Source organism: Apodemus sylvaticus, chromosome 10 (genome assembly GCF_947179515.1).
Source record: "Apodemus sylvaticus chromosome 10, mApoSyl1.1, whole genome shotgun sequence".
In the NCBI taxonomy this organism is placed as follows: Eukaryota; Metazoa; Chordata; class Mammalia; order Rodentia; family Muridae; genus Apodemus; species Apodemus sylvaticus.
Window position 1 is genome coordinate 71640607 of NC_067481.1, and position 17787 is coordinate 71658393.

General features: G+C 41.6%; 1 protein-coding gene across 2 annotated transcripts in view; it reads left to right on the plus strand.

Moving 5' to 3' along the window:
• Hspa4 (heat shock protein family A (Hsp70) member 4) overlaps positions 1–17787 on the plus strand; it is a 41560-nt gene that overhangs the window by 4376 nt on the left and 19397 nt on the right. The window contains exons 2-7 of one of the 2 annotated variants that reach the window (XM_052197282.1): positions 3552–3609; positions 8494–8634; positions 10798–10920; positions 12794–12893; positions 13349–13482; positions 17006–17250. In XM_052197282.1, the coding sequence (XP_052053242.1) occupies positions 3552–3609; positions 8494–8634; positions 10798–10920; positions 12794–12893; positions 13349–13482; positions 17006–17250 (801 nt within the window). The remainder of the gene's footprint in view (positions 1–3551; positions 3610–8493; positions 8635–10797; positions 10921–12793; positions 12894–13348; positions 13483–17005; positions 17251–17787) is intronic. The other variant, XM_052197283.1, reaches the window with a different exon arrangement.

Genomic DNA, 17787 nt, shown 5'->3' on the forward strand with positions numbered 1-17787 from the left:
GTGTATATGTGTGTTGCGGGGGTTGGAGGACAGTCTGGGAGTTGGCTTCAGTCTTGTGGTTATTATGCCAGTCCTCAGGTTGGATAGTAATTGTCTAGCTGCTGAGCTCTCTTGCTGGCCCTGCACATTTTCTTTAAATGTGTAATGCTTGCTAAGAATTTGTTCAATTTAGGAGTTGCAGACTTTTGAGAATTTTTTTTTAAAAGATTTATTTATGTTTAAGTACACTGTATCTAAGTGCACTGTAGCTATCTTCAGACAGCACCAGAAGAGGGCGTTAGATTTCATTATGGATGGTTATGAGCCACCGTGTGGTTGCTGGGATTTGAACCCAGGACCTTCAGAAGAGCAGTCAGTGCTCTTAATCTCTGAGCCATCTCTCTAGCCATGTCTCCATGAGACATGGTTTTTCTATATAGCCATAACTCAGTATGTTCCAAGCTGTTTTTGAATTTACAGACATCTACCTGCTTCTGCCTACTGAGTGTTTGGATTAAAGGGGTGTATTGTGCCACATCCAATTTAGGAACTGCAGATCCTTTTTTATTTTTTTATTTTATTTTTTTGAGGCAGGGTTTCTCTGTATAGTCCTGGCTGTCCTGTCCTGGAGCTCACTCTGTAGACCAGGCTGGCCTCCAACATCTGCCTCCCAGAGTGCTGGGATTATAGGTGTGCACCACCACCGCCTGGCAGGACTGCAAATCTTAAAATCTGAGTTACTTGGCTTATTTGATATTAACTTTCTGTTATTTTCTAGTTCTAGTTTAAGGCCAGTAACCAGACAGTACTCTTTAAGAGAATAATAAGCATTACCTGTTGAAGAGACAAGTCTGTTGAAGAAAGTGAGTTAGAGTAATGTTTTCTTTTAATGTGCTAAATTCTCTCTGCACTCAATTACATGAACCTGTGTTTAAGGATCTCTGCATTCATCTTACTTAGCCTGTTGAAATGCATAAGTATTTGGCTAGTATCTCATCTAAAAAAGAGCAAATGTTCTCTGCCTGAAAAGGGATAGTTTGTAAGATTTACAGTTTAGGATAGAGGATCTTGAGCTTAAATGTGAATTAGTTTCCTGTAGTGGCAGTTTTTAATTTAGAATGGAAGAGAAAATATTGTCAGGCTGTAGTTGTGTGATTGTTTCTAGGGGTTTGTGCAGGTTGACTGGTTGTAGTAAAGTGTAAAGACATAACTACAGGCGAAACACCCTTGCACATAAAACAAAAGCACAGATGCTTACTATCTGCAGTCTTTTAACAGCCCTGATTTTGAATTCTGGGGTTGCAATTTACTAGCTGTTTATAAAACACTTGACTTGAATGACTTTTTAAGGTGAGCAAGTATAAATAATTTTAAAGAAAGATCGGTGATTAGACTTTTAGAGGACAGCTTGGAAAGTCAATTTTCAGAGCAAACAATTTGGCATATTTTTTGTATGTAATCTAGTCTGTATGGCTTTTGAAGCTGTAATAGCTGTTATTTTTTTATTTATGGTATTTCCAGTCTGTGATATGAGCTCTTTAGAAGTGGATAATCAAAATTGATCTTTAGCAGTGTATTGAGATCGATGCTGTAATTTCCCCAATATCACATAAGTAAACTACATTTCAGACTGGGAGTCGCCCAGCTAGAAAGACGCCCATAGTTTCCTTTTGTAGAGCTTCTGCAACTTGTCCATGCTTGTATCTATCGCCCATAGAGATGGCCGAGTGGAAGTGCTGCAAGTCTGCTGTACTGTAATGATTCTTTGAGAATTTTATGTATATATACCATGTAATTTGGACATACTTACCCCTTCCTCCACCTCACTCTTGCTGGACACCTGCTCCCCATATTCTTTCACCTCAATTTCATCTCCCACCCTCAGAACCCAGTGAGACAAATTCCTACAATATATGCTGAGGGCATTGCCAGGGCACCTTCTATTCATGTTACTGGTCCTTTCCCCTCTCACGTTAATTTGAACCCAGGATGTCATGTGATCTCAGGTATCTGGTCTAGTCTCTACCACTGAGCTGCACCCTCAGCTAATTCTTCTTCAACAGTTTCATCCAGGTATATAATAAATTCTGGTCACTTGCCTTCCCTCACCCCTGAGACTTAATACTTTTGAGATTAGAGTTTGAACAAACTACAGGAAATATGGGATTATGTTGGGATTGTGGGGATTGTGGTCTTGTATAGTTCAGAAGTTAGGTCTGGTGATTTGTAGAAAGATGGAAGTTTGCCAAGGGTTAGGCTAGGCAACCTTTTTGGAGTGGGATTAGTGGGGTAAAGTTGCTTGGGCTATTTTTTTAAAGGGCAGTGTGGCTTGTGATAGGGCATTTAAGTGGTTTCTTAGATTTCTTCTTCTCCTTCTCCTCCTCCTCTTTTCTTTTAAAGCTTGGCACCTGCTCTTTTTAAGAAGGAACTACTTCTGTCTAGACCTAAACAAAAAGCTCAGGATTCAGAGAAAGGCTCTTGAGCTCTCTGGCTGTGTTGTTTGCCATGGGACAGTATAGCACACAGAGGTCTGTGCCACCTGGTAGATGAGCTTATAGGGTTCTTAGCCTCTGAAGCCCAGAGAGGGAGGCCTCACATTCTCTCCAACTCCTACCATTAGTATAATGTAAATATTTTAATATATCTTTATTTTGTGTGTGCTCATGATTGTGTGCCGATACCACGGTGTGCCTGTGGGGCTCAGAAGACAGCAGCTTATGGCAAATGAGTTCACTTCCACCTTGTGGAGCCTGGAGATTAAATGTAGGCTGTCATGCTTGATGGCCCCTCCAGGACTGTTAATCCTTACTCTGCTGAATTGGAAAAATGAAGTTTCATATTCAGGAGGGTTAGAGAGGGTCAGGGCTGGCAAATGCGGTACACAGACATGGTCTGAGTCCATCACTTTCAGACCCTAGAGGAATCAACTTACTGTACTGATGAGAGTCCCTTTCTCTGATAAAGGAGGTAAGATAGGATGCTTCTGAGGGTAAATTGGGTAAATATATGAAGTAAGCAACCCATAAAGTCACTGTTAACAAAGGAGGAAAGAAGAGAAAGTGGAAGGTTAGGGTGGCAGTTTTTGTCCTATCCACCTCTCTTTAGTATTTTAAACAGGTGGTTATCAAGACCTGTGCTCCAGCTTTGAAATGACAGGATTCAGGGAGATCCAATGAGATAGCTCAGTGAGATAGCTCAGCACTGACTGCTCTCCTAGGGGGTCCTAAGTTCAGTTCCCAGCAACCACATGGTGGCTCACAACCATCTGTAATGGGATTCAATGCCATTCTCTGGTGTGTGTCTGAAGAGAGCATCAGTGTACACATATACATAAAATAAATAAATAAATCTTTAAAAAAACAAAATAAAAATAATAATTAAAAGAGGCCACAAATTTAAGGAGGCTGGGAAAGGTGTAGGAAGGATTGTAGGAGGGAGAAAATGATGTAATTATATTTTAATTCAAAAGTTTAAAAATGACCCATGGATTTTAAGTGATACTCAGATCTTACCTGCTGGGGTTTCAGATGTATTATAATAAAGTCTGATTCCTAAATGTTTTTATTTTCTAGGGCTTGTGTTTCTTTTGGTCCTAAGAATCGTTCAGTTGGAGCAGCAGCTAAGAGCCAGGTATAGTGTCTGTCTTCCTCCTAAAATGACTTATTTCTCTGATTTGTCTTTTCACTCAGCACCAGGGCCCTCTTGTTATGGACTTGTGGGAAATGACAGTAGCATATAATGTACTTGATGCAAATCCCTACTGTGTATTGTATTGTCTGGATTTTTTTTTTTAAGTAGGGTCTTGTTATATGTCCTAGGTTGTCTTAGAACTCTTTGTAGCTCAGACTGACCTTGAACTCAGTCTTCCTGCCTCAGCTTCTCAAGCGCTGTGTGCCAGCACTCTCAGTTTGCACAGATCTTTTAAAGGCAGAATTGTTAACTTTCAGTATTTTAAATGCTCTTTGAAACTCTTTTAGGCCTTTCATCTTCATATCTAAGGTTATTGCTAACCAGCACCACAAGAAAGGCCACTAGGTCTGAATAGGCTTAGTAACAACTTGCATTGCTCTTCGTCAACAATTTGCTTGTTTCTGAGTAGCCAGAGCAACAGAAGCTCCAAGAATCTGTTACCCTGAATGAGGTATCTGTAGAGTTAAGGAGTTGCATATTTGACCTCAATATAGCTCAGTCTGGAGCAGAAGATGTGTGGGTAGCTTTTTTTTTTTGTTGCAGAAAATATTTAAAAATACTGACCTGCCAATTCTCCTGTCCCACCATGGCACAATACCATGCATGTCCTGTTGGGGTCCTGCTCCATGTGACCCCAGCTCCCTAGAAGTCCTGCCAGCATGGCCATATCCCTGGTGTCTCGAGAGTTCATCTCGCTAGCTTGTCCACACATCCCATGGTCTGTCACCTTTCACCTCCAATACCTGGTAGAAACGTGACTCTTAGTGCTTATTTAGTTAGCCACTTAGATTTATGTATATTGTTAACACAATTAAAAGATGCCAATACAGTAATTCCAGAGCCAATTAAAAGTGATAAAGCTTTATCCCAATATTTCTAACCTTATGAAAACACACAGAAAAACGTCAGAAGCCATCCTGGTTCTCTGACTTGTGACCTCTCCTGAGACCTCTCCCAACTCCTAGCTCTGCCTCCCTTTTCCTGTCCAATCACAGGCCTTCCACTGCCCTGATGTGATTGGACAGGAAATATCCTGCAACATTTTGACAGCAGGACCTGAGATGAGCCTAAGATGCTGCTGCTGGGGCTGGGAGACGGCTCACTGGGTAAAGTGCTTCTCTTAGAAAATAGAGTGCGAAGGAGGAGAGGAAAACTTGCCATTGGCTTTAAGTGCACATAAAAATCAGAAGTTTCTTGCTGGGCATGGACATCAGTTGGTAGCATGTATGAGTCCTGGGTTCAGTCCCTAGCATTACAAAAACCACATTCATTTGTTTTATTTTTTTATTTTTATTTTTTTGGTTTTTTGTATTTGGTTTTGGGAGACAGGGTTTCTCTGTGTAGCCCTGGCTGTCCTGGAACTCACTCTGTAGACCAGGCTGGCCTCAAACTCAGAAATTCACATGCCTCTGCCTCCCAGAGTGCTGGGATTACAGGCCCGGCACTCATTTGTTTTGTAATCCCAACATTTGGGTAATAGAGTGTCTTAGTTACAGTTTCTTTCTTCCTTTCCTTTCCTTTTCCTTTTCCTTTTCCTTTCCCCTTTTCCCTTTTCCCTTTTCCCTTTTCCCTTTTCCCTTTTTTTCCCTTTTCCCTTTTTTTTCCCTTTTCCCTTTTTTCCCCTTTTCCCTTTTTCCCCTTTTTTTCCCTTTTCCCCCTTTCCCTTTTTTCCCTTTTCCCTTTTCCCTTTCCTCTCCTTTCCTTTCCTCTCCTTTCCTTTCTCCTTTCCTCTCCTCTCTCCTTTCCTTTCTCCTTTCCTCTCCTCTCTCCTTTCCTTTCTCCTTTCCTCTCCTCTCCTTTCTCCTCTCCTTTCTCCTCTCCTTTCCCCTCTCCTTTCCCCTCCCCTCTCCCTTCCCCTCTCCTTTCCCCTCTCCCTTCCTTTCCCCTCTCCTTTCCTTTCCCCTCTCCTTTCCTTTCTCCTTTCCTTCTTTTCTTTCTCTCTTTTTTTTTGGATTTGGTTTTTTCGAGACAGCGTTTCCTCTCTGTAGCCCTGGCTGTCCTGGAGCTCATTCTGTAGACCAGGCTGTCCTCGAACTCAGAAATCCGCCTGCCTGCCTCTGCCTCCCAGAGTGCTAGCATTAAAGGGGTGTGCCACCACCGCCTGGCTTAGTTATGGTTTCTGTTGTTGCAACAACATACCATGACCAAAAACGTTGGAGAAGGAGGATTTACTGGGTTTATGCTTCCACATCTCTGTTCATTACCAAAGGAAGTCAGGGCAGGAACCCAAGCAGGGCAGGAACCTGGGAGCAGGAGCCCATGCAGAGGCTTCCTAAGGCTTGCTCCACAGCTTGCTCAGCTCACTTGCTTAAAGAACCCAGGACCATCAGCTCAGGAGTGGCACCATCCATAATGGGCAGGGTCACTCCCCTATTGGTTACAGCTGCATCTAATGAAGACATTTTCTCAAGTGAAGGTCATTCTTCCCCATTACTGTAGCTTGTGTCAAGGTGACATAAAACCAGCCAGTGCATGGAGGCCTGAGAATTAACACTTGGCCACATAGCAAGTTTAAGGCCAGCCCTAGGGTAAAGGAGTAGAGACCCTGTCTTAAAAAAAGGGTGCATGGGTAGTTGGTTTTTACTTGAGTGCTTCATAGTCTTATTTGTAAGAGGCAGTTGATAGATATCAAATTTATGTTGACTTTTTGGGGGGGGTGCAGGTTTCGAGACAGGGTTTCTCTGTGTAGCCCTGGCTGTCCTGGCCTCCAACTCAGATCTGCCTCCCAAGTGCTGGGGTTAAAGGCGTGCACAGGCCGCCGGCCACCACCACCACCACCTGGCGTTAAGTTGACTTTCAAATGGCTGTTTTATAAACGTCACTGAATTTGTTTGAAACTGCTTTCGCTACTGAACACTTAAAACTGTTTTACACTGACTGCCTGGTTCTGTGCTCAAGAAGTGATTTTGATACACTGGGTTTCTGTTTCAGGCCAGGTGTGACTTTAGAGGCCTCACTGGTTTGGCCTGCTCAGAGAGGAATTGTATAGAGAGCTTTTTCTACTTGTGCAGGCTCCTATGCTGTGAGTAGGAACACACATTCATTCTGGAACTTAGAATGCCCTCCACTGTTCCTGTTAGTTATTGTCTTTTTTTTTTTTTTTTTTTTGGTTTTTGGTTTTGTTTTTTTCCGAGTCAGGGTTTCTCTGTATAGCCCTGGCTGTCCTGGAACTTACTCTGTAGACCAGGCTGGCCTACAGAACTGGACTCAGAAATCTGCCTGCCTCTACCTCCCAAGTGCTGGGATTACAGGTGTGCGCCACCACGCCCTGCCTTTTTTTTTTTTTTTTTTAAGTTATTGTGTATTCTAGAGGAATTTAAAACTAGAAAAGTATAGGGAGTGTGGAAGTCAACATTATGGAGAGAAATGAAAGTTTTGTCTTTTTTTTTTTTTTTTTTTTTGGTTTTTTTTTTTGGATTTGGTTTTTTCAAGACCGGGTTTCTCTGTGTAGCCCTGGCTGTCCTGGAATTCACTCTGTAGACCAGGCTGGCCTTGAACTCAGAAATGCACCTGCCTCTGCCTCCCAGAGTGCTGGGATTACAGGCGTGTGCCACCTCTGCCCCCGCTTAAGTTTGTCTTTATAAGCATCTAGAAGTGTTTCTTTTCCCTTAGTGAGATCATACTACACAGCATTTTTCCTATTAAAAGTGGAAAAAATTATTTTTCCACTTAAAAAGTACCACCTTTACAGTATTTCAGTGTTTAGAGATATAATTTTTACTTTCCTGTTACAAGAATAGTTAGAAACACTCTTCCAAAAAAGTCTTTGTTCTATAAATGTCCTCTGGTAATTTTTCCTTCATGGAGCTATGTGTGTGTGTGTGTGTCTGCGCGCGCGCGCGTGCGCTAGAAATTTGAGTGGTGTACATACCCAGCATGTACCACTTACACTTTCAGCCCTAAACTACGTCTATTTAGTGAGAGTTATGAATAATAAGTATTGATGAATTTGTTCTTGGAAAGTTTGAAGCATAAACTATGAGCAGTTTTAGAAGCTAATAGTCATTTTGTGTAAATATTAAAAGTTTAGGAACAAAATATTTCGGTATGTGCAGTGGCCTGACTTGATGGAGAGGAAAAACATGCTCTAGGTAGTGTTCAGCCTTGCCGGTAGGCCATATAAGTCCCTTGTTTTCATTTTACTTGATTTAGAAAGGTTGAATGTCTAAAGAAAATTGAAACTTGGAAGGATACTTTTTCCTTACATCTCATTACTCTCCGCCCCTTATTTGTGTGATTGAGTATTATTTGTAAGATTGTTACATTAATTAGATGGATTAGTGAAGTAGCCAAGTTCTTGTGTCCCAGAGTAGACACGTGGTGTACATACCCAGCATGTACCACTTACCAGTGACACATGGTTAGAAATAGAGAAATAGGACCCTTAATCAAGAAAGGGAAAGTATGCATGAGAAATAGGAGTAGGCCAGGCACCTGAGGGAAAAGCATGTCTTAGAAGCCTGCTGGCTGCTGGGCGGTGGTGGCGCACACTTGTAATCCCAGCACTTGGAAGACAGAGGCAGGCGGATTTCTGAGTTCTCTGTTCACGACAGAGTGAATTCCAGGACAGACAGAACTACACAGAGAAACCCTGTCTTGGAAAAAAAAGGAAACAAAGAAGCCTGTTGGCCTTGTGCATGTATGGTGTTCCTCTGTCTTCTTCTGACAACATCTCCCTAAATAGCCCTGGCTGGTCTAGAACTTGGTAATTTTTCTGCTTTTACCCCTATAAAGAAATTTTTGCAAATTAAAAGGATCCTAACTAGCCTGAGGCTATTGAAAATTGGAAATGGAATGATTTTTCCATGCATTTCTCTTTTCTAGGTAATTTCTAATGCCAAGAACACAGTTCAAGGGTTTAAAAGATTTCATGGGCGTGCATTCTCAGATCCATTTGTGGAAGCAGAAAAGTCGAATCTTGCATATGATATTGTGCAGTTACCCACTGGATTAACGGGCATAAAGGTAAGGATCTGCAGATACTTTGCTATGAGGCCCATTTCATCAGTTCAGTATGTCACTGTAGTTCTTGTGAAGCTGTAATGAAATGCTGTCTTTACACCTTTATCATACACAAGTGAATATTCTTTCTTCCATGTATGAGTATTTTGCTTGCATGTGTATTAGTGTACTGTGTGTGCCTGTGCTCTTGGAAGTCAGAAGAGGGTATTGGATCCTCCACAACTGGAGTTACAGTTTTGCCTCCTCCTGTGTGATTGCGGGGAATTGAACTCCCATCCTCAGCCAATTTTCCAGACCCTATAATGAAAATGTTTAAGAGCATTTCTTGCTGATTAAGGTTGGTAGTCTTTGAATGATAGTGATAGTTTGTGAGCTATTGATGGTCCTGTTCCTCTGCATTGGAAACCTGGGGAGGGACATTAACTCTGTCACTGCTATTGGTGGTGTTCACAGAGAGCTGCCTTTCCAAGGTGATATTAATGAAGTCTTGTGGAAGAGCAGGCCAAAGAATAACTTGTTCTCATTAACTAGTCACATTGCTGTAGTCATGTCAGTAGGACTGAAGCTGCAAACAGATGTTTTAGGGAAAAGTGAATCTACTACAGTGGAGTAGCAGGAATGTAGGCAAGTAAGCAGAAGATTGGTGTTTCGTGTGTTATGGTTTTGTTTTTGGCTTATTCTGTAGCCTAGGCCAGCCTTGAATTCATCTGCTTTGACCTCCTGAGTGCTGAGATTACAGGTATTAGCCACTATCCTCAGCCAGCTGTGGTATTTGAGATCACAGCAGTCATAGAAAGAAGAATCCTGAGAATCTTATGGGAGATTCAAAAGAGGCTGGGAAGAGAGCTTTGTAGTAGAGCAATTTATGAGGTCCAGATTCAAGCCTAGTACCACAGAAAACACCCGACAGATACTGAGAAAAGCAGAACAGTGTAGTTCTGGAACTATAGCTGAGAATTGAGATGAGGAGCAAAAGGTTCTCCTTGAGATTGTGAGTAAGATCATTTATTCTTATTCTTGGTGCTTGTCACCAAGACTCAGTGTGATCTATATCCTGAAAGTTGTTCTCTGGGTGATCCCTCTATAAATACTGTGGCACGCACCGACCCCTCTTAAATAAGTATAATTTAAAAGTGATGACTAGGTTTATGTAAGGTGACTGCAGCAGTAATCTCAGAAGAGTTTGAATGGCCCACTGAGGGAAAAGGCTGTAATGAAGTAGAGGGAAAGCGGAAAAGGACTTGTGAGGAAGTGGGGACTTATTACAGTAAGGAAACAGGACAGATGTGTAGAAACAGGAGGAAAGATCTGGGAGAACCGGTCTGTCTATGTAGACAAAAGTCACAGGGATTGACCAAAGCCAAGCAGAAAGTCAGTAGGTGGGACAGATTACAAAGGGACTCTGAGGGGAGTCTGTCCCTGTCATATAAAGTGACCAAGTGTCAGCTTTTGCACCCAGTTAGGATTGGAGGTTGCTCAGTCAAGCTCCTCCACGTTGAGACAGGATTTGTTCTGGATGTTAACTGCTGGGTGGGTCTAAGGGTGGAAGATGGGTTATCCATGACAGAGCTTTATCAAGAAACATTTTCTGATTCTTGGTCATCATTTATTCTTTAATCCAGTAAGCATTTATCATGACTGTGTGAGTTCAGGGGCAAACCCACTTGTGGTGGTTGGGGAGATGAATAATGTAAACACAGCGTACAGTCCACACAAGGTTTCGGTGGCAACAGTTTCTCTTAGCAGTCCTTTTTATGGCGGGGCAGGAGGATTTGCTTTTGGATCAGGTAATTGCCTCAGGTTTGCTTTAGGTTGTGGTTGTCTTTCCCTAGGTGTCATGTATATTAAGCAAAAATAGTGATTTTGGGTCTAGAGAGATGGCTCAGGAGTTAAGAGCACTGACTGCTCTTCTGAAGGTCCTGAATTCAAAACCCAGCAACCACATGGTGGCTCACAACCATCCATAATGAAACCTGATGCCCCCTTTTGGAGTGTCTGAAGATAGCTACAGTGTACTTAAATATAATAAATAAATCTTTAAAAAAAATAGTGATTTTTGAAGTCAATATTCTTTATAAAAATAATATTCTCTAGTTCCCTCTTGAGGCACTGTTCTGTTGAATAGGACATGAAGTGGACTAACATTGGATCCTTTGTCTCCTGCAGGTTACATATATGGAAGAAGAGAGGAGTTTTACAACTGAACAAGTGACTGCTATGCTTTTGTCGAAACTGAAGGAGACAGCAGAAAGTGTTCTTAAGAAGCCTGTTGTAGACTGTGTTGTTTCGGTGAGTTGGGTCTGTGGTTTTAGGTAGCTTCCTTAAGAACCAGAGAGAGGAAAATTGTTTTTACTGCAAATAAAAAAAAATTGTTTTTACTGTGTTGTAGCGGTAATCTTGAGAAGTTCCTGTTGTGAGGCAGAGTCTTGCTGTGTAGTCCAGGCCGCCCCAGTAACTAACGCCCCTGCTTCTGTCTCCCATGTGTTGGGGATTGTAGTAAGAATCCATGCTCAGAAATCTAGTCTTTCTTTGGTTTTCTTTCTCTAGTTTTGGGGACGGACTCTCACTGTAGTGTGGGCTGGCCGGAGAACTTGCTGTGTATATCAAGGTGCTCATGCCCTTGGTTGCCGTTCTTCTCTGCGTGTCTGTTGCCTGTGCTGGAATTCCAGGCACGGTTCAGCTTGCTTGGCTGAAAGGAGAAAGGTTACCACTGCCCTGCCCGCTCACCCAGTCTGAGTCAACTCCCCAACCCAAAATACTCAGTTTTCAAGTCCTCTTTTTTCTCCAGACTCCACTATTGTACCTATTTAAGTTTTGTCCTTTAAGCCTCATTTGAAATCCCACTTTTTCCTAAGAATTTTTTTTTTCAGTACCTAGTGTAGTGCTTAGGGACAGGGTAGCTACTTGGTTGAATGAGTTGAATGTTAGATGTCTGCTTCACCTCCAGCCTTTTTTTCGTACTGTATCTAGTTCTAGAAAACATTAATACACATCTTTTTAGTTTTCTGTGTGCTCTTGTTTTGATGGCAGCCTGGCGACTTGTAGTAGGGTGTGGTGTGGTGTGGCATAGCATGGTGGTCTAGAGGCTGTGTGAGTTCTATATTGTCTTTGCAGTCTCTCATCCTGCCATTGTTACCCATTGTCTTAGTTAGGGTTACCATTGCTGTGATGAAATATCATGATCAAAGGGAACTTGAAGGAAAAGGCTTGTTTATTTGACTCATGTTTCCACATCACTGTTGGTCATTGAAGGAAGTCAGGGTAGGAACTGGAGCATGGTAGGAACCTGGAGGTCCACAGCCACAGAAGAGCTACTTACTGACTTGCTCCTCTTGGATCAAGGCGGGAGGGTCCCTTGTGGGTGGGGCCATCCCTGGGCTGGTGCTCTTGGGTTCTATAAAAGAGCAAGCCGAACAAGCCAGTAAGAAACATCCTCCATGGCCTCTGCATCAGCTCCTGCTTCTTGACCTGCTTGAGTTCCAGTCCTGACTGTAGTGATGAACAGCAATGTGGAAATGTAAGCTGAGTGAACCCTTTCTTCCCCAACTTACTTCTTGGTCATGATGTTTGTGCAGGAATAGAAACCCTGACTAAGACACCCATTTTGAGGAAGTTGGGTTTTAAAGGATGGTTTTCTAATTCTTGTTTAGAAGTCCTTAAGACCTCACTGAATTTTAGCAATGTGCTGGCACAATTCTTTTGCAGTAAAAGGACACTGCAGTCCACAGGGAAAAGGTAATGGAGTAGTTTATTTAGGAAGTGAGGCACAGTACTGGCACCAGTATGCTACAGTGTAGGAACATATATGACACATTTTTCATCTACAAAATGTGGCTGGAGTCTAGAAGTCCACAGTTATTTTGGGGTTTGGTATCCTGCCCAGCATGAGCATGTACAGCATTCTGGACTTTAGAATAGCAGGTAGTCAGCACAGCTGTATTGCTAAGTAGAACAGTCAGCTGCTTTTAATTGGTTAAGGAAAAATTTCCACCAGTTTATATAAAAACTTTTTTTTTTTTGAGCCTGTTTATCTCAGGCTACTTATAAACATGCTGGGATTACAGGTGCACACCTCCAAAATTAGTCTGAGGAAATAATTTCTTAGTCTGATTTCTAGGTGTCAACTTTTTGCAGGCCTTTGTAAAGAATGTTTCTTTTATAGGTTCCTAGTTTCTACACTGATGCAGAACGACGGTCAGTGATGGATGCCACACAGATTGCTGGTCTCAATTGTTTGCGGTTAATGAATGAGACAACTGCAGGTAAGAGGGATTAACGAGGTTAGGTGGCAAATTCTTTTACTCCCAGCACTCAGTAGAGGCGGGATGATCTCTGAGTTCGAGGCCATCCTGGTCTATAGAATAAGTTCTAGGACAGCCAGGAATCCATTAAACAGAGAAACTGTCTCAAAAACAAACAAGGGGGTAGTGAATGAGACAGCTGCAGATGAGAGGACTATTGTTAAGTCCTACTCTTGGACTTGTTAAATATTGAAGCTGTTTAACATTGAGCACTGTGATGCTAATGTTCCACATGAATAAAAATTATGCAGTGTTTATAAAGAATTTGATTCTGTCTGCAGCACAGTAGCCAGTATAGCTTGATATAAAATGTATCCTCTTTTTTCTTCCATTTTGTTTTTTTTTTAAATATGAATAAGTGAATTTTAGAATTTAGGAGATACTCTGTTGAACTTACTTTTTCCCCTCTTGTGTAGTTGCTCTTGCTTATGGAATCTATAAACAAGACCTTCCTGCCTTAGAAGAGAAACCAAGAAATGTAGTTTTTGTAGATATGGGACATTCTGCCTATCAAGTTTCTGTATGTGCATTTAATAGAGGAAAACTGAAAGTAAGTATTTTTCCAGAAAACTGGAAATTAAACTTGATTGTTCTAGATTTTTGAGTGACATTATTATTATTATTTATTATTATTGTTATTATTGTTGTTATTATTGTTATTATTAACAATAACTAGTTGGAAGCGTGTTGTGAGTCACCTGAGCTGGAATGCAGCTATGGTGGGAGGAGTGAAGGTTGTGGGCCCAAAACAAGCTCTACGTGGAGTTGGTGTGGTGTGTAAAGAGCACGGACTTTGAGGTGAGGCTCCCGACCTCTCTAGTCATGGTTTTCTCACTTGGACTGTGTAGGGAGCAACGCATCCTGGCGAGCTTCTTCGGAGTGTTTTCCTTGTCTCTTCTCTTGGGAAAGTGAGCAGCAGAGAGGATGATTAAGGTGCTCTTGCAATTTGGAGAGTTCTAGAAAGAGATTGAGATTCTGGATGCTAAAGGGCTCTAGACTAGAAGTGATAGTCTAGGGTTCTAGAACATTTACAGCTCCAGAAGAACAAATATTGTGTATAGAATTGTAGAAGTGTTTAAAGAAAGGGATTGCTACAGTGTATGTGTCTGGCTCCTTTGAGGAGCTACACAGTGAATAGAGGCTAGTGGTCCCTTTGGCAAGGTAACTTTATATCTGATGCCTGCTTTAGCTGAGTGTTTCAAGATTCTTGGTGCTAAGGTTTAAATTTGCACCCCAATTTTGTGCAGTGTAGGGAGAAATAATGTGAAATCATTTGAGGGTATTTTTGGGTTTAGTTTGTTCTGTCTCTTTTCCTTTTTCTTTTGAATAAAATAAAAAAGTTCTGTTTTACCTTCTTACCTATATTTCTATATTCTAGGGTTTTGTTAATAAAACATTGGTTGAGAAATGAATATTTACAAGGTTTATAGCTGTACATTGTGGGTCAGACATAATCTTCAATGTTCAGGAAATAACTTGAGCAGGTGACTCATGACTGTAATCTTAGCCATTCGGAAGCAAAGGCAAGTGTATCATACTGAAGACCAATCTGATCTATAAAGTAATTCTAGGCCAGTCAGGATTCCATAGTGGAAAAAATAAAAATAAAAGTTTGTGAGCTGGTTGAGTGGATGAGGCATGCTTGTTTCCAAGCCTGACGACCTGAGTTCCATTCCCAGCACTCACAGGGTAGGGGAGAGCTGAGTTTTGAAAGTTGTACCCTCTCCATCCATTTATGCATTCTCAATAAATATGCAAATAAGCGTGTTAAAATACAAAAAAAAATTAACTTAGGGTTTAATTGCTGTGAAGAGACACCATATAAAAGCCACTCCAGCTGGGCAGTGGTGGCACTCGCCTGTAATCCCAGCACTTGGGAGGCAGAGGCAGGCAGATTGCTGAGTTCTTGGCCAGCCTGATCTACAAAGTGAGTTCCAGGACAGCCCAGGCTACACAGAGAGACCCTGTCTCAAAAAACCAAAAAGTTAAAAAAAAAAGTTGGGACTGGTTTAAGTTCAGAGGTTTAGTCCATTGTCATCATGGTGGGAAGCATGGCAGCTTGCAGGCAGGCATGGTGCTGGAGAAGGAGCTGTGAGGAGGAGGCTGGGGCACCCTGGGTGTAGCATTAGAGATCTCAAAGTGCCCTGCCCCCCACTGGTGACACTTCCTCCAACAAAGGCCACACCTCCTAATAGTGCCGCTCCCCATGGGTCAAGCATTCAAACACAAGAGTCTTTGGGGCCATATCTATTTGAACCATCACAAACTACTGAGAATTATTTCTAAAAATCTAACACTTTAGCCTGGTGGTGGTGGCGCACGCCTTTAATTCCAGCACTTGGGAGGCAGAGGCAGGCGGATTTCTGAGTTCGAGGCCAGCCTGGTCTACATACACAGTGAGTTCCAGGACAGCCAGGGCTACACAGAGAAACCCTGTCTCAACCCCCCCCTCCCAAAAAAAAAAAAGAAAGAAAGAAAGAAAAGATCATCTAATACTTTCACATTTAAAACAATAAATTGGATTTTGAGGCAAGGTCTCACATTAGCTTAGGCTGGTGTTCTGTCTCAGCATGGAATTGCGTACACTAGCTTTATTGTATTATCTTTTTTGGGGTGCTAAGAGTTGAACCTAGAGTTTCAGGTTTGTTTAGCAAGTGCTTTACTGCTGTGCTACATCCTTATCCTCAGTTGTAGAAAATAAAATTGAAATCTCTGTACTCAAATCTATATCCAGTTTTTCAAATTATTAAGAAAATTTCTTGAGCCAGGCAATGGTGCCTTTAATCCTGGCACTGGGATAGGGGAGGTAGAGGCAGTTGGGTCTTTGTGAGTTTGAGGCTAGCATGGTCTTTAGAGCAAGTTCCAGGGCAGCCAGACTGCACAAAGAAAACCCTGTCTCTAAAACAAAATAAATGAGATTCTTAACGGATTCAGTGTTCATTAAGAGGTTATGTTTTATAGGTGTTGTTGCTAGCTTGTCACCACTTACGGGGTCTGCTTTAGAACTGATCTTACAGTTCTGCTATAGATTTGGAAAACTGTCAGTGCGAGTTCGATAGACCTATGTGGCACTGTGGAACATACAAACACAACTGTGCCTCACATTTCTGCAGCTTTCTGGAAGTGAACTGTTCCACACTTTCCTGAGTAGAAGTTGATACAAGTGTTTGGCATTGCTACTTTTTTTTTTTTTTTTTTTTTTTTGAGACAGGGTTTCTCTGTGTAGTTCTGGCTGTCCTGGAACTCTCTCTATAGACCAGGCTGGCCTCGAACTCAGAAATCCACCTGCCTCTGCCTCCCGAGTGCTGGGATTACAGGAGTGCGCCACCACGCCCGGCGCATTGCTACTCTTTTTGTTTGTTTGTTTGTTTGGTTTTTTTTAAGACAGGGTTTCTCTAGCTCTGGCTGTCCAGGAACTCATTCTGTAGACCAGGCTGGCCTCGAACTCAGAAATCCACCTGCTCCTGTCTCCCAAGTTCATGAAACTGCTCTTGAAGTAGTTTCTACTACAGTAGGTGTTAGCAACCTGAAGATGGCCTTTTTTTTTTTTTTTTTTTTTGCTTCCACATAATGTGTGAAGTAGAGATTATGAGTATGTTGCGCATCGCTCTCGGTAGTTGGCGCTGCTCCGGCACTCCCAGGCTTGCCTGAGGTGGTCATCTTGCTTCATCATGGAAGGCTTCCCTGAGTGGAGTTGAGCCCTTCCTTTTCAAAGTGTTTGTATGGTGTTTACCCTCATCTCCCCAAAGAAAGAAAAAAGTTTATGTAGTTTATTACCTTGGCAGTGACTAAAAGGCTGCATGTTTCATAGTTGTCAGCCTTGATGAACACATTTCCTGGCCTTTAGAAAATAGATCATGCCAGGTGGTTGTAACACATGCCTTTAATCCCAGCACTTTGTGAGCTGTAGGCCAGCCTGGTCTACAGGGTGAATTCCAGGACAGCTAGGGCCACTCAGAGAAGTCTTATCTGGAAAAACCAATAAAATAAAACAAAGGTAATTAAAAATAGAGTATGTATCATGGTAAATTTTACAATTGGCTAATTTTTGGATTAACCTTTTTTCTTTGAAGGTTTTGGCCACAGCTTTTGATCCAACATTGGGAGGCAGAAAATTTGATGAGGTGTTGGTAAATCACTTCTGTGAAGAATTTGGAAAGAAATACAAGCTAGACATAAAATCTAAAGTTCGTGCTTTATTACGACTGTCTCAAGAGTGTGAGAAACTCAAGAAGTTGATGAGTGCAAATGCTTCAGACCTCCCTTTGAGCATTGAATGCTTTATGAATGATATTGATGTATCTGGAACTATGAATAGGTAACCATGTTAATTCTTAATGTTAAATGAACTGTTACCTTCCTTTTTTTAAAAAAAAAAAAAACAACTGATTAATGAAATGGTGGTTAACATGTTAAAAATTTAGGCCATATGACCCAGTTTTCATGTAAAGGTTGGATCTGGTGATTCTAGTAATGGAGAATGAAACTTTTATTCTGGTAACTTAAATGTTTCTGAAAGTCACTAGTTAAATATTAGACACAAATGACTGATTTTCATAAAACTAGCAAACTGTTTTAATGCAGAAATAGTATGAATTTAACTTAGGCACCAATTTAAAAAATGTTCTTTTTGAGTAGTTCAGGATCATTTGAGGGTAGTATTCCTTTTGTACAGCACTGCAAGAATTCTGGGTAACTGACATTTAGGGATATTTCAGAAACACTCAGTGTTATTGTTGCCTGGTTGTGTTGCTTGGATGCGGGAATGAGATGTTCGTTTGGCTGTGAACTCCTGGTAGAATTCAGGCTTGTTTGGAGAAGTGTGCCTGAGTGACCCTTAAAGAATTTGAGATGG